The sequence below is a fragment of the Miscanthus floridulus genome, chromosome 6, assembly GCF_019320115.1.
Source record: "Miscanthus floridulus cultivar M001 chromosome 6, ASM1932011v1, whole genome shotgun sequence".
In the NCBI taxonomy this organism is placed as follows: domain Eukaryota; kingdom Viridiplantae; phylum Streptophyta; class Magnoliopsida; order Poales; family Poaceae; genus Miscanthus; species Miscanthus floridulus.
This window is the reverse complement of record NC_089585.1, coordinates 21505492-21532430: the sequence shown is the minus strand read 5'-3', so window position 1 is coordinate 21532430 and position 26939 is coordinate 21505492. Positions and strand designations below refer to the sequence as shown.

At 43.7% G+C, this 26939-nt stretch overlaps 1 protein-coding gene, 1 long non-coding RNA gene and 1 pseudogene across 2 annotated transcripts; 1 reads left to right on the top strand and 2 right to left on the bottom strand.

Annotated features, from left to right (window-relative positions):
* Positions 1–3072: 3072 nt before the first annotated feature.
* LOC136460335 (LEAF RUST 10 DISEASE-RESISTANCE LOCUS RECEPTOR-LIKE PROTEIN KINASE-like 2.5) lies at positions 3073–10373 on the bottom strand (annotated as a pseudogene).
* Positions 10374–11417: 1044 nt separating this feature from the next.
* On the top strand, positions 11418–14421 carry LOC136461836 (uncharacterized). The gene is made up of 5 exons (XM_066461160.1): positions 11418–11697; positions 12217–12434; positions 13246–13459; positions 13573–13658; positions 13801–14421. The coding sequence occupies exons 1-5, from the start codon at positions 11581–11583 to the stop codon at positions 14147–14149; spliced, it is 984 nt and encodes a 327-aa protein (XP_066317257.1). The 5' UTR covers positions 11418–11580; the 3' UTR covers positions 14150–14421.
* A 403-nt stretch (positions 14422–14824) lies between these two features.
* Positions 14825–19568, bottom strand: LOC136461846 (uncharacterized). The gene is made up of 5 exons (XR_010760466.1): positions 19396–19568; positions 17257–17461; positions 16226–17123; positions 15814–15975; positions 14825–15362 (listed from the first exon to the last, which is right to left on the bottom strand). It is a non-coding gene; the product is annotated as an uncharacterized lncRNA (long non-coding RNA).
* Between the last annotated feature and the right edge of the window lie 7371 nt (positions 19569–26939).

The window sequence follows — 26939 nt, the reverse complement described above, 5'->3', positions numbered from 1 at the left end:
TCACCAAGCCACTTGATGAGAAGAGGTTTTGCAAGCTAAGGAATGAATTGAACATACTTGACTTCTCCAATATGTGTTGATGCACCCCCATTATATGACATGCCTCTCCTTCGAGCAAAGCAAGGTAAAGTTGATTGACATGTCATCCATTCATTACTAAGGACTTGTTTAGTGCATCTAGTCATTCCTATCATGTCCTAGGCTCATTCATGAAAATCAAATGAATTCGATGCTTATATGGTACCACTATTGCTTGTATGTTTGAAATGATCTAGTGGTAGCATATGACTTGTTTGTGGGCTTGTAAACCTAGTGTTTGATTTAGAAAATGAGCTATAAGTGTTTAACTCAACATGGTACAAGATAACCCTTATTTGGAGGTGTGAAGAAGCTTGTCCTTGGATCAAACCGAGTTAAATATCTTTTGCAAGTAATCTAGATTGAACCAAATTGGGAAAATGATCCTCATTTCACATGATTTCACCCCAACCTATCTATAATTTAAGCTCACCTTTTGTGCTAATTGTTGACAAAGGGGGAGAGAAACAAAGATATGAGTGATAGGGGAGCATTGGACATAAGGGGAGAGATATGCTAAAGGAAAGGGATCAATTAAAATTTTGAGCACACAAGTAGGGGGAGCAAGCTCATAAACTTATATGATGCATTTGAATGAACATTTCATATATTTGCTCACATGGTACAAATTCTAAGTTTCAACATCCATGCTTGTGTGGTGTATGCTAGTTATAGGTTTGAATGATGAAATGAAAAACTAGCATGCATAGGCTAAAAGTAACTAGACTCATGCTCACATTATGAAAACTAGACCCTTACCTTTAATGTTGATCTCATGGGGTATTCTAGTTTTTGTGTATATCTAGTTACTAATGATGCTAAGGATGGTATATTGGTGCACTCCGATTGGTATCACGCTTCAAAGGTCCATCTCTTATACCTTAGCATCACTTGGTAGAAATTGACTCCTATATTTCCTATCTAAGCATATGTGCAAGCTTTTAATCCAAACTCTTAGCACATATGTAGGGGGAGCAATTACTACCATATGGAGTTCATGAAACTTGCCTATACCCTTTACACATGGTAAATATGCTTGGGCAAGCAACATGGATTCAAATGAACTTTAATTCATATCTTTATATAAGGGTTGTCATCAATTACCAAAAAGGGGGAGATTGAAAGCTCTAGTTTGGTTTTGGTTAATTGATGAAACCCTAAGTGCTAACCTAGTTTATCAAAGTGATTATGAGATAGGTAGCACTACTCCAAGTGATGAAGCAATGACGAAGATCATGACAATGGTGATAGCATGGTGATGATCAAATGCTTGAACTTGGAAAAGAAGAAAGAGAAAAACAAAAGGCTCAAGGCAAAGGTATAAAATGTAGGAGCCATTTTGTTTTAGTGATCAAGACACTTAGTGAGTGTGATCACATTTGGGATAGATAGCCGTACTATTAAGAGGAGTGAAACTCGTATCGGAATGCGGTTATCAAAGTGCCACTAGATGCTCTAACTCATTGCATATGCATTTAGGATCTAGTGGAGTGCTAACACCCTTGAAAATATTTGTGAAAATATGCTAACATATGTGCGCAAGGTGTTTGCAGGGTTGAGATGGATTCGGCGCTTTTGGAAAAAATGAAATGTCTATTTTCTATTGCGCCGGATGCAAAATTCTTGGTGGTTGGCACACTTGAGAAAGGGTGAAGAAGTTAGAGTTGAAATGGAGTTGGTCCAAATGATGCTGGCGTCGGTCTACTGACCGGACGCTGGGTCACTCAGCGACCGGACGCTGAAGGGCTGCGTCCGGTCGAGCGGTCAGACGGCACAGTCACTGGGATTGAGCACCGGACGCTGGTCTGCGTCCGGTCAAGATGGACCGGACGCGTCCGGTCGGAAAAACATGCCTCGGGGAGCTTACTGGAAACGACCGGACGCTGGGGCTTCAGCGTCCGGTCAGTTTTGACCGGAGCGTCCGGTCAGCTTTATAGCCGTTGAAATCTGACGAACAGCGTTTGAAGCTGGTGACGCGTGGCGTCCATCGGGCGACCGGACGCTGAGGGCCAGCGTCCGGTCAGTATGACCGGAGCGTCCGGTCAGAGCGCGTATTGCCCAGTGAAGGGGTATAACGGCTCTATTTGATGGGGGCTCTATTTATAGCCCCATGGCCGGCTCAAGGGATATCTCTTGCACATTTTCATTGACATAGCAACCTTGTGAGCTTAGCCAAAGTCCTCCCACTCATCTCCATCATTGATCCATCATCATTGTGAGATTGGGAGAGAATCCAAGTGCATTGCTTGAGTGATTGCATCTAGAGGCACTTGGTATTCGTGTTGCGCTGCGGATTTCGCTTGTTTCTCTTGGTGGTTGCCACCACCTAGACGGTTGGAGCAGCGGTGGAGGATCGGCACGAGTTGGTGATTGTTCGTGGCCATCTCCGGTGATTGTAAGGGGAGTTGTACCTTCCCCGGCGGAGTGCCGAAAGGTAACTCTAGTAAATTGCTCGTGTCATTGAGTTACCTCACTTGTGGGTCGGTTCTTGCGGTGTCCAATCGTGTGGACGAGGTTTGTGAAACACCTCTTAGCTGCCGAACCACCAAGTGTTGGTCGACACAACGGGGACGTAGCGTGTTGGCAAGCACGTGAACCTCGGGAGAAAATCGATTGTCTCTCTTCTTTGACATTCTCCCGGTGATTGGCTATATATTCATCTTGTGATTGGTTCATCCCCTACACGTCGGTATAATCACTCTACTCACTCATTTACATTCTTGCAAACTAGTTGATACAAGCTCTTTAGTGTAATTAGAATTGAGAGCTTGCTTTATTATTTACATTCATCTAGTTGAGCTCTTTAGAGTAGCAAGGTTGAGAGCTCTTAGTGAGTAATTACATAGCAAGTTTGTGTGCCTAAGTATTCATTGCAACTAGAATTGTTGGATAGGTGGCTTGCAACCCTTGTAGAGCTAGAGCAAGTTTGCATTACGCTATTTGTCACACTAATCAAATTGCTCTAGTTGATTTGTAGATTTTTAAATAGGCTATTCACCCCCCCCCTCTAGCCATATTAGGACCTTTCACACGGGCACCGGCAAATGGATTCAGCAGCGTCATGGATGCCGCCTCGTCCATGAGCACCAGCCACCCACACGAGGAGCCGCACACCACCTTGCCGCGCATGTCGGGCAGCGTCTTGGACAAGACCTTCTCCGGGACGCAGTAGAAGCCGATGCGGTCCGAGTCAGGGTCGAACGGGAGCAGCAGGAGCGGCCCGAAGGTCGCAAACGAGACGGTGGCACGCCATGGGGAGAAAGCGGATCGGAAGGACGTCGTGTCATGGCCTGACACGAGACGCTGCCCGATGGACTCGAGGAGATCCTCTGGCAGGCCGAATCTATAGTCAGGGAGAGGTAGGGACCTTCTCTTAGGATTGGGAGGCTGAGCTATGGAAGACAGATGACATCAACTATGGTTCACACAAAAAATGGTGTCTGGTGTCTACTGTCGCGATGGACCATGGATTAGGGAACGGGGATATGGGGAAAGAATTCAAAATGAACAGACCCAAGGGCAATTTCAGCAAGAAATAGCAAGCAAGGGCGATGGAACATGTGAGCGTGAAACCAAACGAAAGGAGGAAAAAGTTATCCCTTTTGCAAATGCAAAGAGGGGAAGTAATTAAATATAGGCAGATTTAGCAAGGTTCTTAGAAATGTAAAGATGTTCTTTTTATCTTAATTATGTTTCCTTCTGTGTTAATTCTCTTTCCTTTTGCTCGTTGTCATGTATGCTAGTGCATGCAAACATGCAATGTGTATATGGATAGCATAATAATTTTCTACTTCCTATTTTGCCATGATTCCTCTATCACATGGTAGGCAATATTCAATCAAGCAGCATGCGGGAGATGTCGTGGGATCGTAGTCGTGGGCAGACGGACGAACCAAAATAAATATCGCTCCAAAAAATACCCACACTTTGTTCTTTTTAGTTGTATAGTAGGAGAATATAGGTAGCGTGCACATACGTTGCTACGGGATAACTAAATCTTTTGTACTAAAAATATACGGATCGCACGATAAGATAACAATACTGTTAAATTAAATACCGACGTCAAAGTGACATTTAATTCAAAAAGCAAAGTTCATGAAATTAACACAGTCATGGAGAGCGCGACGTCGCAGGCTCACAAACTCTACTGTATAGACTTTTTCGTGATACGGCTAAGATAATATTTTATATCGGCAGAAAGAATTCTACGATATCCATTTCTTTCATGCGCCAATAAATCCATGAATAAGTTCCACTGTATCTCCATATAATCATGTACACATATGTTCGAGTATATATGTAAATAGGTTCGTGCCCGTACGTTGCTATGGGACAGCTAAACTTTTGTACTAAAAACACACGGATCGCACGATAAGATAACAATACTGTAAAAGTATATGGCCGACGTTAAAGTGATATTTAATCCAAAAAGCTAAGTTCGTGAAATTGACACAGTTACAGAGAGCATGGCGTCGCAGGATCACAAACTCTACTGTGTAGATCTTTCTGTGATGCAGCTAAGATCATTTTTTATATCGACAGGAAGAGATTTCTGATATCCATTTCTTTCGTGCGCCAATAAATCCACGAATAAGTTCCACCACATCTCTATACCATCCTGTACACGGCGCTGACAAGCGAATTAGCCATAATTTATGTAATTAGTTTTATAATTAGCTCATGTTTAATCCTCCTAATTGATATCTAAAAATTTAATGTGACATGAACTAAAGTTTAGTCCTAGGATCCAAACACCCTTAACTCTCGACTCCTGCTGGCTGCTCACTCGCACCACCATGCCTATGTGTCTGCACGTATATACTCTAATGCCAGAACGTCTAAGATGGTCTTTAAGGTTGCCATTTGTGTATGCTGTAGGATTGTGATGCTTTGTACTGATCCATGAGGGTGTCTATGAGAGTCGAAATTTTTTATGTCATTATGATGTCTAAGCTTACCAATCAGACAGAGACGAATTTGATTGTTAAAATATTTTCAACACTGCTTTCATATACTCCATCTGTCCCAAAATAGAATTCATTCTCGCTTTCCGAGAAGTCAATTTTTTTAACTTCGACCAATTATAATATAGGTATTTTTTACATGCACGTGGCCTCAGGAGTCGACCAATTGATTGTTAAATGTTGCACGTATTTTTTATAAATCTAGTCAAAGTTAAGAAAGTTTGACCTGCACATATCCCATAACGACTTATATTTTGAGGCAGAGGAAGTATATGCCAATGAGAGTAGTCAACTGAAAGTCATAATGAACATAACAATACTTTCATATTATATGCTAATTGGAGCACAAAGAAATACAGGGGAATGGACCTATATAAGAATGGTGGGAATATTTGTTTAGAAAATTACAGAAGGTTCACCAGTCTCACTATGTATAACCTGCACATCTTTTATTTGGCACCACTGATGTTCTTAAGGAGCAGCCACTTTTTAATTTTAGGTCTGCATACTGAAAACACTAAAATTAAGGGCCAACCTCATTGAGTCGTCTTGCTTGATCTTTGCCAATTGTTTCCTTACATGCATGATTATTGTTTCCTTCCATGCATGTGGCCTCAGGTGATCGATTTGTTTCCTTCAAAGCAGGCGAAGATCGCAGGGATGACAGTTTCTTTTTTTACCGCGCGGGGTATCGCATGGCCGGAAGGGAGGAGTCTTGCTTGATCTTTGCCAATTGTTTCCTTCCATGCATGATTATTATTTCCTTCTATGTATGTGGCCTTAGGTGATCGATTTATTTCCTTCAAATCGTCTTGCTTGATCTTTGTCAATTATTTCATTCCATGCATGCTTATTGTTTCCTTCCGTGCATGTGGCCTCAGGTGATCGATTTGTTTCCTTCAAAGCAGGCGGTGATCGCAAGGATGGCAGCTTCTTTTTTCTATCGCGCGGGGTATCGCATGGTCGGAAGGGAGGAGTCTTGCTTGATCTTTGCCAATTGTTTTCTTCCATGCATGTGGCATCAGATGATCGATTTGTTTTCTTCAAAGCAGATAGGGATCGCAGGGATGACAGATTCTTTTTCTATCACATGGGGTATCGCATAGCCGGAAGGGAGGAGCGACCCCAAAAAAAAATCGCACAAAAAATTAATCTTACTTTTAGTCTTTTTAGCTGTATTGTATGTAGGAGAATCTTATATCGAGTAGTAGTGGAATCATATTCAAGGGGGACGTGGGACGTCCAAATGTACGTACTCCTATTCTTTGACCAGAAAATCGAGGCGAGGTGCTGAGAGCTAACGAGTGGGCCCGGTGTTACGTTCCCACTTCCCACGTCACGGGCGCATAAACTAAGCCCACGGGCCACGGCCACGGCCACGGAGCGCACCGCTCATTGCCTGCTCTACCGCCCAGATTAAGGCCGGTCCAATCCCAGGCCTGAGGACCGCACGAGTCAGTCCGGCCAATTGAAGAAACTGGGCCGGCGGGGCAATGATAGTCAGACTCGTGCGAGATGTGCATGGGCCTCAAAGCCCGTAAATGGTGTGTTCCGCTCCGCCCTGAGCCGAAGGCGGCTGATATGCCCCGTCCCGGCGGCTCCGGCTCCTGTCGGCTGTCGCCGCCGTCAGACGCGACGGCAGCTACATAGCGGCATAGCGCGACTTCGGCTAATTACGTCGCAATGCAGGAAATCGTTGAGCAGTCTCGGTGCCGGTGGTGATGGGGTCACCGATGGATGACGCATCCCGGCATCCCGCGCCCACGGCCCGCCTGTCAACAATGGAGGTATGTGCTTGCTTCTTCACTGGTTGTCAACAATTGGATTGATCTCTGTCGGGTACACACTTGTATCCCTAATGATACGTAGATCTATCACATACTGTGGTTTTGCTAGCTGTCGCCCTGTGGATCAATTTGATTATTAGTTCTCAGGCCGATAGAAAGCGTGTCTCATTTTCAATTGAATCGTCACGAGTACACTAATGTTACTGGGAAACGGTCTGCTGTAACTGTTGGCGTTCGGCCTTTGGATATGTGGGTGTTCTTTATAATTTTTTTTTTCTGGGACACGCAAAAGGTTTGCCTGTATTTGCATTAAGGAAGAAGGTTTTTGCAATACAAACGCTTTGACAGCGCTAGGGGGGGGGTGGGGGGGGGGGGGGGGGGGGGGGGGGGGGACTATAATAGATTACTATGAGGCTCAAGCGCCCTGCCTACAGATCAATGTACTTAGGCTATTATACCAAACAAGAGATAACCCAAATGTTTTGCGCCGGCTTGTACCCATTGCTCGGCCTCGTGTTTGATTACGGCGAGCAGCTGGTGAAGTTGGGTGGCGGCGCCACAGAAGCATCTCCCGGCATTCCTCTCCTTCCACAGCTCTCAAGCAACCAGGGCGAAAACGGTGTCTGCTCCTATTCTTTATAATTTTTGTATACTTATTTTTGCAGTCTCTTCTAGCTCGCATGTGACTTCATGGCTTTGCAAATCCTTTACCAGGCAGTCATAAATCCAGTCGGTAAAATACGTTTCACTAGACTTCTCAGTATTTCCCGGGCTGCTTACCATTTGTAGTACCATCATTCCATTGCTGTAAACGTCTGACTTAGTTGATACAGCTCCAAACCCTCTATAAAACACTTCTGGAGCAATGAAACCAATGGTGCCTCTTGCATCAGCCATTGAGAGAGCACTGTCCTTGACATGACACAGTTTTGCCAATCCAAAATCAGCAATTTTGGGACAGAAGTCTTCATCAAGAAGGATGTTGTGGGGCTTAATATCAAAATGAATGATGCGGGTGCTGCAGCCCTGATGCAAATACTCCAGGCCTCGTGCGACGCCAATAGCTATTTTCCTCAAGTTTTCCCATCCAAGTGCCGACTTTAAACTCTCTGAATAAATATACTTCTCTAAAGAGCCATTGGCCATGTACTCATAAACAAGGGCTCTCTTAGATCCCTGTAAACAAAAGCCAAATAAACTGACAATATTGACATGGGAAGTCCTACCAATGCTAGTAACCTCATTTAGGAATTCCTCTCCATTGCCTTTGGATCCTTTTAAGATTTTCACAGCAACCATATGGCCATCTGGTAGAGTACCTTTGAATACTGTACCATAACCACCCTCTCCTAATTTTTCCTTAAAACCTCTTGTTATTTTCTTCAGATCCGAGTGACTGTACCTCTTTGGGGTCAGTGATTGATATCTCCTTATTATCTCTTCCATATTTGATTGACTCGGAGCATGCTTTTGGAGAATGAAGAGACCGAGCTTTTGTTTCCGACGGTATATGAACCAAAGAAGACATGTGAAAAACAACCCAGCTGTAGCAGACATGGAACCTAGAAAATTAAAACCAAAGAATGAAACCCAGCCATGGAAATATACACTACTATAGAAGATTTCCATCTATGCATATGCAAGTTCTTGAGGATGCTATAATTCTATAAAGGGCGTACCCAGTGCAGAGAGCTCCTGCTCTGTGCGGGGTCTGAGGAAGGGTGTCAGTGGCAAGCCTTACCCTCGCCTGTGCAATGCGAGGAGACCGCGGCTTGAACCTGGGACAGGCGGTAATAATCTTCTCCCTAGAGTTCTTCTGTAATATCAGATATAGATATCTGCAAAACTGATAAGAATAGCAGTAGACCCTATTCCGTTATCACATAAGAGCACGAGGCTAACCTGCCAGCTGAAACTTTAGATGGTAGTACAGTACGTATAGCTAGCCAAATAAATACATAGAGATGTTTTAAATCAAACTTTTCTAAGTTTGACCGCATTTATACAAAAGAGCACAAAGACTTATGACACCAAATTAGTATCGTTACATACACCATAAAATGTATTTTCATCATGTGCTTATCTGATTTCATAAATATTTATGTTTTTTTTCTATAAATTGGGTCAAACATAAAAAAATTGACTTCCAGGAATTGATTTATTCAGGGATTGAGGGAGTACCTATTAGAATTAATCTGATGATGTGCCTCCCGTCTGCAATATATATTGATTATAGTTAGCAACATCTCAATCACAACGAAAAATTATCCAATAATGACAGTTATTCACGTGCCTGAACTTTTATGCTGGGTTTCAACTCTAGCCTACCCAACTTATTTGGGACTTAAAGGTTTTGTTGTTGTTGTTGTTGTAACGACAGAGATAGCATTATTGGAGAAAACCGAAGGGAAATGCAATATGACTAGTGATTTTTTCCGTGACAGCATGACACTGTCTATTTTTTCTTTAACATTTACCTTTTTTTACAGGCGACATGTTTCTAAAATTAGTGTTTCAAGTTTCAACTGTTTTACTAATGGAGTAAATTTCCTGTTGCAAAATCTTCTCATGTGCATTCACTACAAAAGTGCCATAACCAGTTACTGAGTCATGTTTTTACCTCCCTAGGAATGTAAATGTAAATAAATGATGTCATGATGAGATGTGTCAGATGTCCTACTGGTGTGCTAACTGACTGTGACTTTGGTTTTCAATTGGACTAGAAGAATATAATCTGACCTTTTGCACACCAAATGCATGATTCAATTTATTTGATTGTAATAATCTTACAAGTGAATTTACCAGATGTTGGCTGCCATGTCAAGAGGAAGCCATCGCTGATGAGTTGCTCATAGCTGCTCACGTTCGCCTCGCCAAATGCCTCCGGCACTGGCACAAGAACAAACAAGCTGCTGCCACATTTCGTCTCCACAAGCCCCCTATCCGGCTCTGGTGTCTTGGTGCACATGTAGAAGATGAGGTTCAGATTGACGGGCTGATCGAGAATGGAAGGCCGATTTTGGAGGAGGTGTTGGCAGTCAGAACATGGCAGACCTTGGAGTTGAATCCGATGAAGTCCTCAAGCTTGTGGATGTCAGCGACAAGCAAGGAGCTGTTGTCGTAGAAGATGTTGAGGATCTGGAATCTATACTTTCGCCGATAATAGCCGAGGTATGGAATGCTGTTGTTGCAATGGACCTCGAATCCCAGCCGACCGCATTTTGTGTTGGTTGCCTGCTCCGGAACAAATCCAAATGGCTCTGAGATAGTCAGGTTGCCGCACAACTTGGGCGAGCAGCTAGCCTCTTGGTCATCAGCTGGTTCGACGGCTGCTACAAGAGAGAGAGCTAGCCACAGCAAGGCCAAGCTAACCGGGGACATCGGAGTGAGGTGAACAATTGCGTGGAGGCAGAGTTCAGAGATGCATACATGGAGGCAGCTAGTAGAACAGAGTAGATACGAAGAACTTGTTGGTTGGCTGAGAAGTGGAGTGCCTGAAGGGCAAGTCTTGACTACATAGGTGACACGACCCACCTATGTAGTCAAATTAGGTGATGGGTGAATGAATGTACTAGTGGCATCTTTTGTCAAAAGTTGTCAAATTAGCAAAGCAGTATCATTGATCCCGTGCAAACCGATCCCAACTGTATTATATCGATGCTTGTATGCACGTCCACTCTCTTTATAAATAATGTACGTATATACGTTTTATAAGCACCCGAATACTAATAAACGCTTTTTGTTGACGAGCATGTCGTCTCAAACTAAAAAGATAGCCTAATTAATTCCTAAAATAAAATTAAAAAAGCAAATCAACTTGAGAATTTTAACTCAAACCTAATACATCTAATTATGAGCAGCGAACCTAACCAGCTCACTCTTCGTCCACGCCTCTTCTCATTTGTCTACAGCAAATCCTATATTATGTCACATATGCTCCAAGCTTATCAATAGAGTCCATGAATTATTCGTTGCAATGATATGAAATGTTAAATACAATATATTAGCATCTTTTTTTTAAAGAGTAATATATTAGCATCTTGACGAAGGCATATACTTCTAGTGGCAAATAAAGCCACTCCATGTGCCTTTCCATTTTACAAACATGTAATCTTATATAGAGAGTAGTGGAGTCACATTGAAGGGCAACCGTCCAAATGCACGTACTGTACTATTATTTGACCACACAACAGAGCCGTGCGCTCTGATCGTTTGGCTTATAAGCCATATTTTTTTAGCCAACGAATAATATTTTTCTCTCGCAACAAATCAGCTACTAATATTTTTAGTCATGACTTATCAAAGTGTGAGGGGGTGACAAAAGGTGCTGAGAGCTGACGAGTGGGCCCGTTGTTACGTTGCACATAAACTAAGCCCACGGGCCGACGGCCACGGAGCGCACCGCCCATGGTCTGCTCCACCGCCCAGATTCAGGCCGGTCCAATTCCTACCCGTCCAGCGCTGCCAGCCTCATCCGCGCCGTCCACGTATCCTCCCGCCTCGACACGCGCCGCCATCCCGCGCGCTCGGGCAGGTTGAATTTTTTTTTTCTCTCTCATCAGGCTCCAGCGCAGGCGCGCCACTTTTGGAAGCCACTGGCCATATTAATAGCAAAGATTAGCTGTGTCAACTCGTCATTGAACTGCTCTGAAACCACCCTGTAAACATCTAACATCCACCACCACGAGGAGAAGGAGAGATCCCTTGCGAACCTCGATTTCCAAGCGCGAGCGGAAGGAAGAGATCGGGAGATGGAGGCAGGTTCTGGCGGAAGGTTCGCCGCCGGCGATGCTCCGGCGAGACGATGCAACCTGGAGCGGTTCCTCGAGGCCACCACGCCCGTGGTTGCGTCCAGCTGCTCCTCCAAGGTAATGGCAGTTACGGTTTTCATTTTGTCTAGCTTTGTTGATTCAACCAGTATGTTCTTGAGATCGATATGCCTTCATGCTTCATGTGTGAGATAGTAATAGCCTTCTTTGCTTTCTAGTTGAAAAGATCGCAGAAATATTTTTTCTTTTCACAAAAGCAGGGAAATGTAGCAATAGAATCATAAAACAGAGCATTGGTAGTCTTTTCTATAACTCACGGAAATATAATAAGCTTTTAGGAAATTTAGCTCATACTTTCAGTTTCAGTAGTTGAAAACTACATTCCTTGTTCTCTGAATTGGCATGCAGAGTCTGAAACTCTGAATCACACCTTCTGAACAGAGAGAGGTTCTTTCCCAGCCTCTGTTCTGAATCTCAGAGGTGCCATTCAGGCTGTTGGTGTCATTTCAGAAGTTATTTGCCTGCTTCTTTTGTTATATTGTATTTGGACTTCTTTTGTTATATTGTATTTGGATTGGGATTCTGGAGCACGCGATTGAAGTTTGGCCCTGATTACAGGAGACCGTGAATGGTTGGGGGCAATCAGATGCAGATGACTCGTTGCCATTCTTCACTCTGAGCGACCTCTGGGATTCATTCAAGGAGTGCAGCGCGTACGGCACTGCTGTACCCCTTGTTCTGAACAGTTGCAGTGATGGCGTTGTTCAGTACTACGTCCCTTACTTATCTGCAATCCAGCTTTATGGAGGATTCAGGAGGCACATCGGCCCTTTGAGGTAATACACAATTATTCTTGTTAAGATCACCACATTTTGATTTTGCACACATCACAAACCTCTCGTTACAAACATGTTCTGGACAACAAGAAGTAAGCTGGAAGCTGAAGCAATTGGTAGAATTATTTCTTACAACAAGTTCAGAGTCAATTCAATAGTCAAGTGCTCAATTGGTAGAGTCATTCTGATTCTTATAATAAATTTAGAGTCAATTCAATAGGCTGAAAGTGCTGAACAGTGCGTTAAGTCAAAATCTAGATTAAAGTTACTGAAAAGTCGCTCATGGGCAACACGTAGATTTGCCAGCACGCTGATTCAGAGAACATGCTGTTCCTCCCTAAAGGAAACACTTACATGCAGTTTATCTGCTTATTAAGTCACCAATGTTTCAAGAAAAGGGAGCACAAAGACAAACCAGTCTTGAAGGCTCGTCTACCTAGCGAGTAAAATAGTGAACGTTGACCTAGAGGTTACAATCAAAGTACACGCGTTAGCTAATTTTAGAAGCTTCACTACATGCAAAGACTATGTTGTGATTCATTGATTCCTCGTTTTAGCAGTAAAGTTGAGGTGTCTTCAGAAACAATTTTGGACCGCTCAAACTTAGAGGTTCATTCATTTTATTTCTTCTGAATGTGTCAGTATGCTCACGAAACTTCTCTGACACGTACACATACACACTTACCAAAACCTACGACACCCGTAGAACATTACACAGCTGTACGACGATGTGCCTTTTTGGGGTCACGGAATCATGGTTGGCAACTAACCCTGCTGCTGTTGCTGAAATTGATGTGCAACGCCAACGCAGGACGGGTGCAGAGGAGAGCGACAGCGACGTGGAGCGCGAGACGAGCTCCAGCACGAACACGTTCTCCGCCCAGGAGGCGAGCGAGAGCAGCACCAGCAGCGGCAGCGAAGCTTCCAGCGACGAAGGCGGACCAGGAAGCTGGTGCCAGGAGCGGCTCCTCTTCGAGTTCCTGGAATCCGAGCCCCCTTACCAACGTGAACCGCTGGCTGATAAGGCACGTCTTCTGACAGAGACTCACCTCGTCCATCACTCACACACCAGGCTCAGTAGTCACTTCTGCTTGTCCGAATGCCTATCTGACGAAGTGGGTTTACATGCTCGGTGCAGATTTGTAGCCTCGCCCAGCGGTTTCCGGAGCTCAAGACTCTCAGGAGCTGCGATCTGTCGCCGGCGAGCTGGATCTCCGTTGCATGGTATGGCGGTACTAGATCACTCTGCACTAATAAGATACTTGCCCCATGGCTTCTTGTTCAAGTTCTTGATGTAGAATGGTTGCTCAGAATTCAGAAACCGATCTGCTGCTGACAGCAGCTTGCATTGCGCGCGTCATTTCAGGTACCCGATCTACCGGATCCTGACGGGGCCGACGCTGCGCGACCTGGACGCCTGCTTCCTCACCTACCACTCCCTGTCCACGCAGTCCGCAGGTGCGGGCAACAGCAGCCCCAAACCGACGGCGGCGACCGCCACCACACGTAGTGCGCCCGTGACGGCGATGTGGCTCCCGACGTTCGCGATGGCGTCGTACAAGGTGAAGGCCGCGGCGTGGACTCCGGGCTGGCGCGACCGGCAGATGGCCGCGTCCCTCGCGCAGGCCGCCGACGCCTGGCTCAGGCTCCTGCGCGCGGACCACCCCGACCACCGCTTCTTCGCCGCCCGGCGGGCTCCCACCAGGAGATGGTGATCATTCAGTGTAGATAGAGTTGGCCTGTGAGACCGGCTGTTTAGTCACATGCACAACTGTTACCATGCAACCTTTTGCTCTCTCTTTGGCATGTCTGAAGGTAGTTGTCCTCAAAAAACGTCTGAGGTAGTTAGGGTTCGCTAGCGGGACCGGAGTCACAAAGTGTGTTCATCCTGTCGTTTCAATGTTTTTTTTTGGTTGTATCCGTCAAGTTCTCGGAAAAAAAGTGTATCAGAAAACGTATGATAGGTGTAGAGAAATACACTACAACACACTTGACCTTCTGCGACAATCGGCTTTTGTCGTTGAAGGCTAAATTTATGTCAAGTTATGGATTTTGCGACGTGAGCGCGACGAATTCCCATTTGTCACCTATCTGACATGTCTTTGGTGACGAAAACAAGTTTTTTCGTCTCTAAATTTTTTACGATACTGCTTTGTCACAAAATTTGCAACACTTGCGTATTGTCATTGCTTGAAGAATTGTCGCTATCAAGTGCCATGATGCCACGTAGCAAGATATTGTGACGAATTTTATTGTCATAATTCATTAAAAGGCCTATAGGCTCATCAATATAGGTTGTTCCCATAGACCAAAAAGAACTGATCATATCAACACAAGCAAACACATAATGTACTGATGGATACAAGCAAATACATAATATAATATAGGTCACAAATTGATCATATCATTCAGCAATTAATTAAAGTTCAAACTCACCCACCAAAGTTACAGCAGCAGGCCACAATACATGTTTCAGTGAACATATCCAGTGACAACAATAGCAGGCCACAATACTAGTTTTGTTCACAGACCACAATACATCTCACAGATCATATGATGCCTGACCAAAATTATAGCAGCCACAAGTTCCAAAGTTTATAGGCCGCACAGTACTTCTCAAATGTCGCAAAACAATGCATCGAGCAGCATGGTTCAAAAGTTAGAGCTACTAATACTAGGTGTAAACAACCAATAACCAAACCAAGTTCAACCATCTCTAGGACCTGGCATTTGATGAAGGACATGGTTTCTTGTGATGCCTTTTTTATATTTTCGATCTCCTCAGCCTCTTTTGCCCTTGCCATTTCTGACTCTTTCTTTAAAGTCTCCATTGCCATTTCTGATTCTTTCTTCATGGCGTCGAACTCATGCCTAATGTCTTCTTTTGATTTTTTTTTCAATTTCAAGCTCAGCCTGAAGCTGTTGCACCTGTGCATAAATACCATAAATATGTTGGTGTCTTTACTATGAAATAAATCATCTATTATTCTCTTAGAAGCAATAACCACTCAAGGCAGCAAGGCAAAATATTTGTTTACCGGATATTATTATGTGCAAACTGAACAACTAAGTACAAGTAGGTTCAAATTGAGTTTACTATTTCATGTGCAGGACAACTAGGTACAAGTTGATTTAAACTGAACAACTAGGTATTTATTCCTAAGTCAAATGCAATGCCCAACTAAGAGAAAACAATTCATGTGCAAGAGCAGGACAACTAGGTACTAGAATCAAACTGAACAATTAGGTATTTATTCCTAAATCACAACTAGGTATATATCTTGATGAGGCACAAATCTAGTCTATGTCTTGATGAAGCAGAAATCTGTACAGAAAATAACTTTAGAGCATGCATGGTAGGGACTTGATGTACTTGTACCTTTGAGGAAGTGCCACCTTTAGAGCTATTGTTGGAGTTTGGTTGAATTCCTGCAACTTGAAGAAATGTAGTTGATTTCACAACTTCAGAAACAACATGTTTCACTGACTTTGGTTGCTCTTCATCTTGTTCTGGTTCAGCCATGATCGTTTCCATATCAGCCTAGCAAAAAAAAAATTCCAATAGAGACTTAAATCTTGTATGCAGTTTATTTTTTTCAGTTGCATGTCCTATAGCAAAGAAGAAAACAATATGCAACATATACGCAAAACTATGGGAACAGAACATAACTACTACGTAACATGATGCACATTTAAATAGAACTGTGTATGAAGTATGAACTGTTTTATACATGTCACACAAAGCTATTTTTTCATATGTACATGTAGCAGAGAAGAAAAGGAAATCTCACTCATAATAGCTTTCTTGATAGGCTCACTGGATCCTTTGTTCTTGCTGCAGTGGAAGTCCTTGAAAAGATCAAGCGCAGTAGGTTCTACATCTTTGTATTTCTCTTGTCTCTAAATTATTTGCAAAGAATTACAAACAACTAGGCTGATACAAAAATCAATATATATTAGTCTACCCCAACTTGCTTGGGACTGAAAGACTATGTTGTTGTTGTTGTATCCATTACTGATCATTGGTTGTTAAGTTTCTTACCACGACATAGGCTTGTTCAATGTAACACCGAGATCCTATACAATGCAGCAACTGTACTTTCTCTCAATTTTGTTGGTTTTTCAAGCACCTTTCCAAATTAGATTGGCTGCTTAAAACTGTGTTGTTTCTTTAATTAATTTTAAGCTATCCCAAAATGAGTATTTGTAGTATCTAAGGCTAAAATGCAAACTGTTAAGAGCTGCTTGTATGTGGGTTATGAATATGAATAAATGAGAATAAAGAAAAACTATTTAGAAGTATCACTAAATTTAGAAGGCAGTAAATTTATGACAATGACATATATATATTTAGCATTGCAAATTGCAAATAACAAAAAGTGATTTGTTTGCACAAGATAGATACAGTCACTTGTCTTCATCTGTAATGTCAACCAAGTCCTGTTGCAGGAAGGGATCACTATCAGAAATCAACACATCATGTGTGGGTGTGGCATTTGGCAGGCCTAAGTTGATCACTTGTTGTGGGTGTGGACGTGAAACCAAGGCTAGATCCCTTGTTTTCTGCCTAATGACTCTGTTAGGCACATCTTGTTCCTGAGGTGCCACCACTCTCTTAGATGCTTTTGTTCCTCTAACAGAGGTGTTCCTAGACATTGTTGGATTCTTTGTATGTGCAGCATTAGCAACCTGCAAAGCCTCATTAGGCAAAAAAAAAAGCAGAATTGGCACCAAATTTGCTAAATAGCATACTGACATATAATAAGAAACAATAAAGGACAAACAAACATATGCTTAGAAGACTTGGTATCTTGCTAATTACCTCCTCATCTTCACAGTCCTCACTCTCCTGACCACTCTCCTGACCTGTATACAACAATCCAGAAACTTTATGGTCTTCACCCTTTCTCTTCACAGATGTATTGTTCACTATGGGCACTAATGTCTTATACCAAGCCTCTCCAGCTCTCGGTTGTTTTTCATTATTTATTCATTCCTTGAATGCTCATATTCAGTAATAGGCACCTCTGTAAAAATCATTTGAGAATAGTTAGAAGGTTGGAATTTAATGAGATTATATGCCTCTGTAAAACCCAAGAGCCTACATAAATGTTGCATGTTTAATTAACTTTTCATATTAGACACTGCAAGTTGTATAGCAAGGATCACTTGCTGCATGCACAAAAAGATGTTCTTACATGAGAAGTTTTGCAAGATTAAACATCTAGCAAATATAAACCCAAAGGAGAATTTAGTTAACCTAGCTACCTAATCATTCATCTATTTAAAGGCTATTACATATCAGTACAAATTCAACCACATAAACAATTTTTAAAGGCTCAAAAATAACTCATCCTCCTGCAAACAGCAGAAACCAAGAGTTATTGTTCTCTATTTTTATTTGGACAGAACATGACTGCATCTGTTTCTCTTAAACCAAGAGACCCAATATTGTCAACAAATGAGAAATCGAACCATAAGGATATTTCAAGTCTAGTGTAAGTCTGCACTTAGATGCATGACATAAATAGTACTCGGAATGCAGCTTTGCTTTAACAGGTTCTCTATATCAACAGGCTAAAAATTTAGCCAATCAGAATGCAGCTTTGCTTTGCTTTTCCATGAAAGAAGTGCAGGTTCTTTTTTTCAGATTGATAGCAATGCACACCAAGTTCAGACTAATAGCAATGTACACCAAGTTTAGATTGATAGGATACACTGAACCTTCACATGAAAAGGCATGAAATCTTTTTTTTCCATGACATACACAGATGCAACTGACGTTTCATGGTCTGTACAGATGCCAACCATCATGTCTTAGGTATAAAAAATTGACAAGGTAGGCATCAACATTCATGGCACCCATGCATATAACACATAGTGGTGATATTCAGTAGCTCCTACGCCACCTCTCTCTTTTCTACTGGGCATGGGTACTACATTGCTTGACCAAATTAACAGCACACTGTGATTCAGTTTAGTTGACACTATCAACGCGTGCATAGTGAATGAGGGAGTTCACACTCGACCAAAAAACAACATTCAGTTTAGTTGACTCTATCAACAGGATACAATATTCTGCAAAAATGAAGGAGTTCAAACATTCCCGGACAAAGAATAGAACTAGGAATTTAACAGAACATTTAGAGAAGTCTGCTAGCACCTCAAAAACCATTTACAGAAGCTTAACTGATCTACAAGTGGATAATGCTAAAACAGAGAGACAAAACTTCTGATTTGCAAGTATGAACACACATAAAAGTGACATGGAACATTGATTTTGTAAGGTCATTGACATTAGAAAAAAGTTCAGACCCAATTCACTAGCAGGAAAAAAAAGTTGACATTCAATTCGTTTGATCAGTTTTCCATTCTTTTGTCATCTGACCAAAATCAATGTTCCATTCTCTAACCATCTAAATTGATGGAAGCAATTGACCAAAATGCTACCGACTATAAGCACTAAAAAAGCAAGCAGCAGGCATCAACTACAATCTATGTATTCTTCCTTCTCTCTACTCTCCTCTCCATGAGCACAGCAACCATTGAGGCACTAGATGAACAGGAACACGAATAGGAGCTAGAATTTGTCTATCAGCAACTCCACACACCTCATCCCCTACCGAAAAACTGAAATCCCACTCCTCCCCATTAGCTCCATGTCACCACATGGTGGGCTGGCAGCCCCCCTCCCCATGGGCCACCCCTGCGAGTGCTGCTCCTCCTCTCAGGCTGGAATCGGTTGCTCCCTGCTCGCTTCTACTGCGCGCTGCCAAGCAGGGGCTGTCCGGCAGGCCACACCGTCAGCAGTGCAGGGGCAAGCTGCAACCCCGCACTCCCGCAGGGGCAGCCGGCAGCCTCTGCAGCCGTGCAGGGGTGCCGCGCAGGCAGGGCCTGCCTATACACCTCCCCTAGCCTCAAATCCAGATCCATGGTGAGATGGGTATGGTAGAGAAATTACCTATGAAGTTTCGAGTCCCTGAGGGCTTCCTTCCTCTTCCTGGAGCCATGCCGGTCTTGCGGCGGGGAAGGGACTTGGCGCAGGGAAGCAAAGGCGACGGAAGGGAATGAGGAGCAGGATGCGGCGGTAGAAAGATGGGGCGACGATTGGAATGAGGAGGACACGGTCAGGGTAACACGTGCAATATATGTGTGAAACATTTTACTCTACTGTCCTTCGAACTGTATGCACCATATTTACATTCCCCTTCGTTCACTAGATATATTTGGTATTTTATCTCAAAAGACTTCACAGGAACAAATGGGTAAGCCAAAAAAAATCTGCTGGAGTACGTGCGCTTATGGAAAGAGTGGCGTGCAGGGCCAAAAAGAGTGGCGCGCTGGGTGGTTGATGTTTTTTTTGCTCCGGTTTGATTCACGCTGCTTTCCCCTTTTTCTCTATTTTGGTGACTTCTTTTTTACCCCTTTCTCTATTTTTTAAGTAACAATCACAACAAGCAGGAGTAGGTTTACTTGGCCCAAAACAAATTGTGATTGGCGTTTTTATAAGTGAATTCAAATATGTATTAACTAAATTCTGCACAACGAATTTATGACGATAGAAAACTGTCATATGCGAAAACATAAATCTCAATGGCAATAGAAAGTTTATCGTTGACAACAAATGAACTCTACAACAAATCTAATTCATCAAAACAATTCTATGTACCAGCTTACGACAATATTTAATGTTATTCTCTTGGTTTGCGACGTTTTCTTTGACAATTCTTTTATCGTCGCAAAAATGTAGGTCATGACATGTTGCGACAATTTCTAGAGAAAACATCGTAAATGAACGACGAATTCTTCTTTTGTCACGAGAAAAACGTTACAAAAGGCTAGATTTGTTGCAGTGATACAGTGGCATCATGTCCGTTCGTACAGTGTTCACATGGGAAAAAATGACTTGTCTTTCGTGCACTTGCGTGAGTAGTGGTGCTGCTCGAGGTGAGCCGATCGAGCGACAGGTAGCCGCGGCGGATAGGAGCCTTCTCGTGCGTGCACGTGCGGCGCGTGCCGGTGAGCGTGTCATGAGTGAATTACTAGTAGGCCGGTGCAGCTGTATTGAGCTGTGCTTGTTGTTGAGTAATGGCCTAATGGCGTCACCGGTGACGACGCGCCCTCTACTACAGGAGTACAGTTGCAAATGGCCTTTCATGCATCTTCTCGGGCAGCCGGTCTTGCGCCCGCTATCTAGGTCCAGTTTAGTTCCTTCTAAAATGTCAAAATTTTCAAGATTTTCCGTCACATCGAATCTTTGGACGCATGTATGAAGTATTAAATATAAATAAAAAATAAAACTAATTACACAGTTTAGATAAAATCTACGAGACGAATCTTTTAAGCCTAATTAGACTATGATTGGATATTAATTGTCAAATAACAACGAAAATACTACAGTGTCATTTTGCCAAAAATTTCGGCATCTAAACAGGCCCCTAGTACATGTGAGTTGTGAGGTACGATGAGTTGTGCACTGCTACTTCTACAGCAGTTGGACGTTTTTGGTAGCCGACTCAGAATGCCTGCTGAACCTTTGTTCCAGAACTTCTTTTCATTCATTTGAACGCGGCACATTTGTCCTGTGCCGCAGTCCCAGTAGCATACATGAATATCCTTGGCGAAGACAGCTTCAGTTTTGAGAAATCTACTGGTCTTCCCTTCTCTTAAAAAAAAGACCAAAACGAATTTACACTCCATGACGATTTTATTCGGACGTGCCAAGATTATTACTTGTTACTCCCTCCATCTAAAAAAAAGATGCAAATATACAAGAGCGCTATATATGTTAAAGTATGTAGAATTTGACTAAATTTATTTAAAAATATTCAGCGTACTAAATAGATAATAATAGATTTTTCATGAGACATATTTTGATAATATATTTATCCGATGTCATAAATATTAATATTTAATTTGTATATTTGATAAAAACTTTAGATACTTTATTCGTATAACTAGATTTTTTTTTGGATGGAGGTAGTACAAGCTACAGCAGTAGCAAAATCATAGGCGTATCATAGGATATACTACCCCAGTGTATATATATCATGCACCAAAAATGCGGTAGATGAATTCTCAAAAAAAAAAAAAATGCGGTACATGAGCACCAAACCTCTGGTAAGGGCAGTGGCGAAGCTAGGATAAATAGTCGTCGGGGTCAATATTCACGCTACTAAGTGCTAATTCATAGGTTACAATGTAATATAATATTATGTTATCAAATTGATAAGGTTTCTCTCTACGGCTATGATCCTTCATCTTGTGAAAGCAAACTATCACAACGTTAATTGGAACTGTGGCTAGAAATACGGGTTCTACAAAGCATATAATACAAACATTCATAAATTCATCTTCAATATAACTTCTCAGTATAGTCTTCACAATTTTCATTGCTGAAAAAACACTCTTAACCAATGGAGTGGTGTGCGGTGATAGGAAGAACTAGTACTGAGAAGCCGAAAGACCAAAGGAAAAGCTAATGTTTTTTTTACCAACCATCAACCTGGCAAGATGTGATTGCCTATCAAATTAGCCACGTATAGACAAATAGTATACTAAATTAAAGCTGATGCATACTAATGCACGGCCATGCCTATATTGTTAAAAGTCGCCTAGATACCTGGCATCTGGTTGAATAAAAGAGCACGTTCTTTACTGCTACTGAAGAAGCAACACAATGTAGTAACTGTTTTTTGAGTTCAAATTGTATAGCTGAAAAAAAAAACCCCTAAAACCTCACTGTTCATACTTTATCGTTAATTACCAATTGAAGATTGGGTATCAAAACTTACATCAGCTCCTCCAGGTGCTTGAGACACATGAGATGAGTAGAGAACTTCTCTCTAGAGGCCGCTGCCAAGTCGTCACTCGTTAGGCACTCAGGCTCATCACTGGGATTCCGTACGGCGGCCGCCAGGAATCCAATCGGCAATCGCCGCCACGAGGATTTGCGCTGGGATTCCGTCTGGCGGCCAGCCAGGCACCCTATCGGCAATCACCGCCACGAGGATTTGCGCTGTGAGAAGATGAGAATCGCGAAGTCGGAAGGGCGACCAGCGACAGCCTGTAGCGGCGGCCGGAGGAAAGGGCAAGGAAAGTACGTATGCACGTATTGGCTTCTGGGCTGCTCTAATGGGTTGGAAAGCCGAGGAGATGGACTTTCGGTGGTGTAGCCTGCTGGGCTGCCAATCTACCGGGGTCTGATATATTTTTTATTGGGGTCTTTGCCGGTAAAAAATACCTGGGTATAAAGAGCGACGGAAGCCCGTCGGGGTCGGCCGACCCCAATGAGTTCACGTAGCTTCGCAAGGGTCGTTTAAGAAATCTCTTTCTTTAATGAATATATGCCCCCAGTTGTTTATATTTAATCTGTACGAAAAGAAGCCATGGATGAGTGCAAGCTCGGAAGAATTGAACGGGAGTAGTAGTGGAGTATGATCCGCATTTGAAGCGTCCTAGGAGGACCTCCCCTAGATGGCAACCGGCCGATGCGCGGCGGGGGCGGCACGCCCAGAAGCAGGCCAGACACTACCTTCTCTCGGACAAGGGCTACGTGCACCGTGCAGGAAGACTGCACTGCACTAGCAAGTCCACCGCTTTCTTGGAGCCGGGAGGGACCCTGGGCGGCATTGCGGCAGGCTGCCCCAGCCCCCATGGCCTGTTAACCCTGTCGGAAACGGAGCCAGTGGACGATGATGCCTGCTCTCGCTGCCCCGCCCATCACCAAACACCACACTGGCCTGTGTCCTGTGGCCTCTCACTCGATCGCGCGGGGCCGCGGCAACAAGTCAACAGCCAAAGGTGCGGGCTCCGGGCTCCGGCCATGCGTCCGCCATGCACTGATGCACGTAGATGTGCGCGCAGCTGGCCGTGTGGTGGCACCTAGAGCTCTCCATCGGCATGGGAACACATGCAACCTACGGTACCGTCGCTACCGGAAACCTTATTTTACCGAGGGCAAAAATCTTTACCGAGTGTATTTTATCGAATACACAACAAAGAAAGTCGTTGCCGCGTGTTGTCAGAAAAACACTCGGTAAATATAATTACACTCGGCAAAAGAGCCAAAAAATACTCGGCAAAGCCTGGCACTCGGCAACCCAGAAAAAACACACTCGGCAAAGAAATATGATTGCCGAATGTAATTATTTGGCACTCGGCAAAGAAATAAATTTGCCGAGTGCCGTGATCTAACACTCAACAAACTTAGCTTTGCCGAGTGTCCTAGATTTGACACTCGACAAACTGGGCACCTTATAAAAGTCACCCGGCCACCGCCCCCTCCCTCCCACCCTCCCCTCCCTCTCCCGGCGCCGCCCCCTCCCCTCCCCTGGAGCGCCGCAGCCCGGAGGTCCCTGCAGCCGGCCTGCGCGCGAGGCGGAGCGGCGGCGCTCGCTCGTGGCAGCCAGAGCACGAGGCGGAGCTGCTCTCGCCTGCGGCAGCCTACGCACGCTGCCCCCCTCCCCTAGAGCGCTGCAGCCCGGAGGTCCCTGCAGCCGCCCTGCGCGCGAGGTGGAGCGGCGGCGCTCGCTCGTGGCGGCCAGAGCGCGAGGCGGAGCTGCTCTCGCCCGCGGCAGCCTACGCACGAGGCGGAGCAGTGGCTCTCGCCCCACGGTGGCCGTACGCTTGCTGGCGTCGCGCGCTAGCCCGTGGCAACCGGCCACCACCGCCGTCGTGCGCTCGAGCGAGGAAGCCAACGCGCGGTCGACTGAGGAAGTCGTCCCCACGCTCACCCACAAGACCACCGCTGTTGGCGCGCTTGCCCGCGGCCACAGCCGCAACGCCGCTTGAGCCTCCTCTACCTGGCTGTTGTCGAGAGCTGTGCTGATTGCACGCCACTGTGGCATGGTGTCGCCAGTGGCGGCGTGGTGGTGGCGGTGGGTTCGAAATATTTTTTGTCGAGCGTCAGTTTAGCACTCGGCAACGTCTTTGCCGAGTGCTCTACAAAAAATACTCGGCAAATACAGCTTTATCGAGCTTTTTTTTTACCAAGTGCCGTTTGCCGAGTATAATACTCGACAAACGATTTGCTAAGTGTTTTTTTGCCTTCACTGTGTGCCGTGGGCACACAGCAAACCTATGAATTCCGGTAGTGCGTGTGTCAAGCTAAGGCCTCAAGCAAGATGTAACGTCGACTTCGTCAGTTACGTACGCACTAGTGCTACACATGAATCATCTGTGGAAGCTGCAGCAGGGTCATGTAATTGGATGGCGGTCGCCGTCCATCCATAATAATCCGCATGGCGGTATTAGTTAGCTGGACGGTCTCATTCTAATCACATTTGTGTGTATCGTGTTACATGCTTTCATATAGGAGTAGCATATATATGCGCGACAAAATACATTTGGCAAATACTAATAAACTAACCATACCCGTCGTCCCGTCCTTTGTTCCTTTCTTTAAGCGGGAATGGAAAGCTAAGGGCATTGTTTGATATCATGAGCTAACTGTTAATAGCTAGCTTTAGTTTAAATTAGCTCTAGTGCATCCAAACAAGAAGGCTAACATGTGGGTTAATTTTTTAGCTAAAGTTTTCAACTAGTTGTTAGCCAACTAGCTAGACAACCATAGCTAATTTGGGTTAACTTTTAACCCAACTAATAACTAGCCATGTATACCCAACATGACCTAAGTTGCATTCTGATAAATAAAGGTTGTGTATGGTTTCAACGCCCTGTTTGGACCATTAACCGCTAACAACAGTTAGCTAGCTAATACTATTAACTGCTATTAACTAGTGAGATAATTGTTAGTTTGGTTAACTAACAATTAGCTAACCTATTAGCTGGATCGTTTAGCTCTAAAGGAGATAATTATTAGCAGCTAACTGTTAGCTGCTCGGATCCAAACAGGATCGTAGATAGCTAATCGATCACTCCTCCATTAGGTTGTTTCAAAATTATAGGTCACTTTAAATTTGTCCTGAATCAAAATTGTCTTATTTGTTCAAGTTTTTTTTAGCATGATTGTTCAAGTTTTTAGGGAAAAAAAGGTAACGGATGGGCATGGCTTATATTCTCCAACTATGAAAACTTATTAGGTCCTAGCAAATCAACAGTCTTGACCACTTTCTACTGAACATAGGAGCATTATCTATCAGGGGAATTGGGGAAAGAACGCCGACGGATTATCCGGAAGAACACTCAATACGTCTACAGTACTCCACAATGCATACGTATGTCGATGCAGCTTCTCTTTTTAGAAGAAAACATGCAGACCGGATCAGGATTTCGGCACTGTAAAATATGCTTGAAATCTGCAACTAATAAATGAGTAGTGTGGTCGTGCTACTTGAGTTGAGTCGGGTTGGCAAGGCGATTAAAGAGGAAGGCAACAAGAGATGGGCTGAGCATTGACGCATGCATGCGCGCTGCCTGCGACACATCAGCAGTTTGTCACTGGCCGTATCAGGCTCCCCTGGATAACCACCGAGCACAAGTCAGCACCACCCGCAGTGTCCAGTCCACATCAACTACTCACAAACAGGTTTCTCAAAGCGAGTAGCACACATGTTTCTTGCTAATCACATGCATTATGCATATGCATATTATTATCCTGTGATTTGAACCTCCAACCAAGTTGGGATGCAGATGAGTCCGGTCCACATCTTACAGATTTCAGATGTTGATTTTTGTCAAAAAAAAATCACTTAAACAACATGCCTAGCCCGGCGAGATCATCATGCATGTCCAAGCAGCGAGTATGAAGCATATGCGTATTGCTATTAAGCATATGAGCATATTGCACTTGGACCTCAGTCCCCATCTATTAGCGATCTTTGCTGTCCAGGAGCTAGCTAGTAGGTACCACCGTGTCAAGACTCGCTTAATACAAGAAGTCTGTTTTTTTGTCTTCAAAATCAAGCTGAAAAAAGTAGGACATATGCTTCCTTCCCTAGCATATACTTCTTGTCCTTTGACCCTCCAACCTCCATTAACTTGAAAATGCCGTGCTTAAAAGAAAACATTATCATCACAATGGAATTGAAAATTTATTTGTGCTGATAAGATTAGTGAACTGGACTAGTGTGTGCAGATGAGACTTGTTACTACTTTGTTAGCTTTGCTAACGTGTTTATTGTGGTTCTAACAGAATAGGTGCTTTGTGGACCAGACAACTAAACAAGTCAACAACGCGGGTGTTTGTACGGAGAATTGATTCTTTTACGTATTTCTTTATTGTAGAGTTTTGCAATGGGATCCGAACAGAGCCTTAACTCTGAATAATGCCAACAGGCAAGTGTTGAGCCTACTTTTTTCAAACGGGTTGAGTTGTCTGCTCATTTTTAGTTTCAAAATTAATTAAACAAATAATTCGAGCCAACTCATTTTTAGGCTTGGTCATCTTTGTCAAACTTGGCCCTAAAACAGACACAAGCCTGACCATATTTGGTCACGTAATAATCGGTATAATAGAAGGTACAACAAGTACATGGGAAAGAAATCTTTTCTTTCAAGTTGAACAAATAATCTATGTCATGAAATCCACTTAGCTATGCCTAC

What these genes read in the sequence shown, in the direction of transcription:
- LOC136461836 (XM_066461160.1), top strand. Translation starts at nt 11,581, where the DNA reads ATGGAGGCAGGTTCTGGCGGAAGGTTCGCCGCCGGCGATGCTCCGGCG. An exon ending in CGTCCAGCTGCTCCTCCAAG is followed by an intron (nt 11,698 to 12,216) that starts GTAATGGCAGTT and finishes CCCTGATTACAG; the next exon opens with GAGACCGTGAATGGTTGGGG. An exon ending in AGCTGGATCTCCGTTGCATG is followed by an intron (nt 13,659 to 13,800) that starts GTATGGCGGTAC and finishes GCGTCATTTCAG; the next exon opens with GTACCCGATCTACCGGATCC.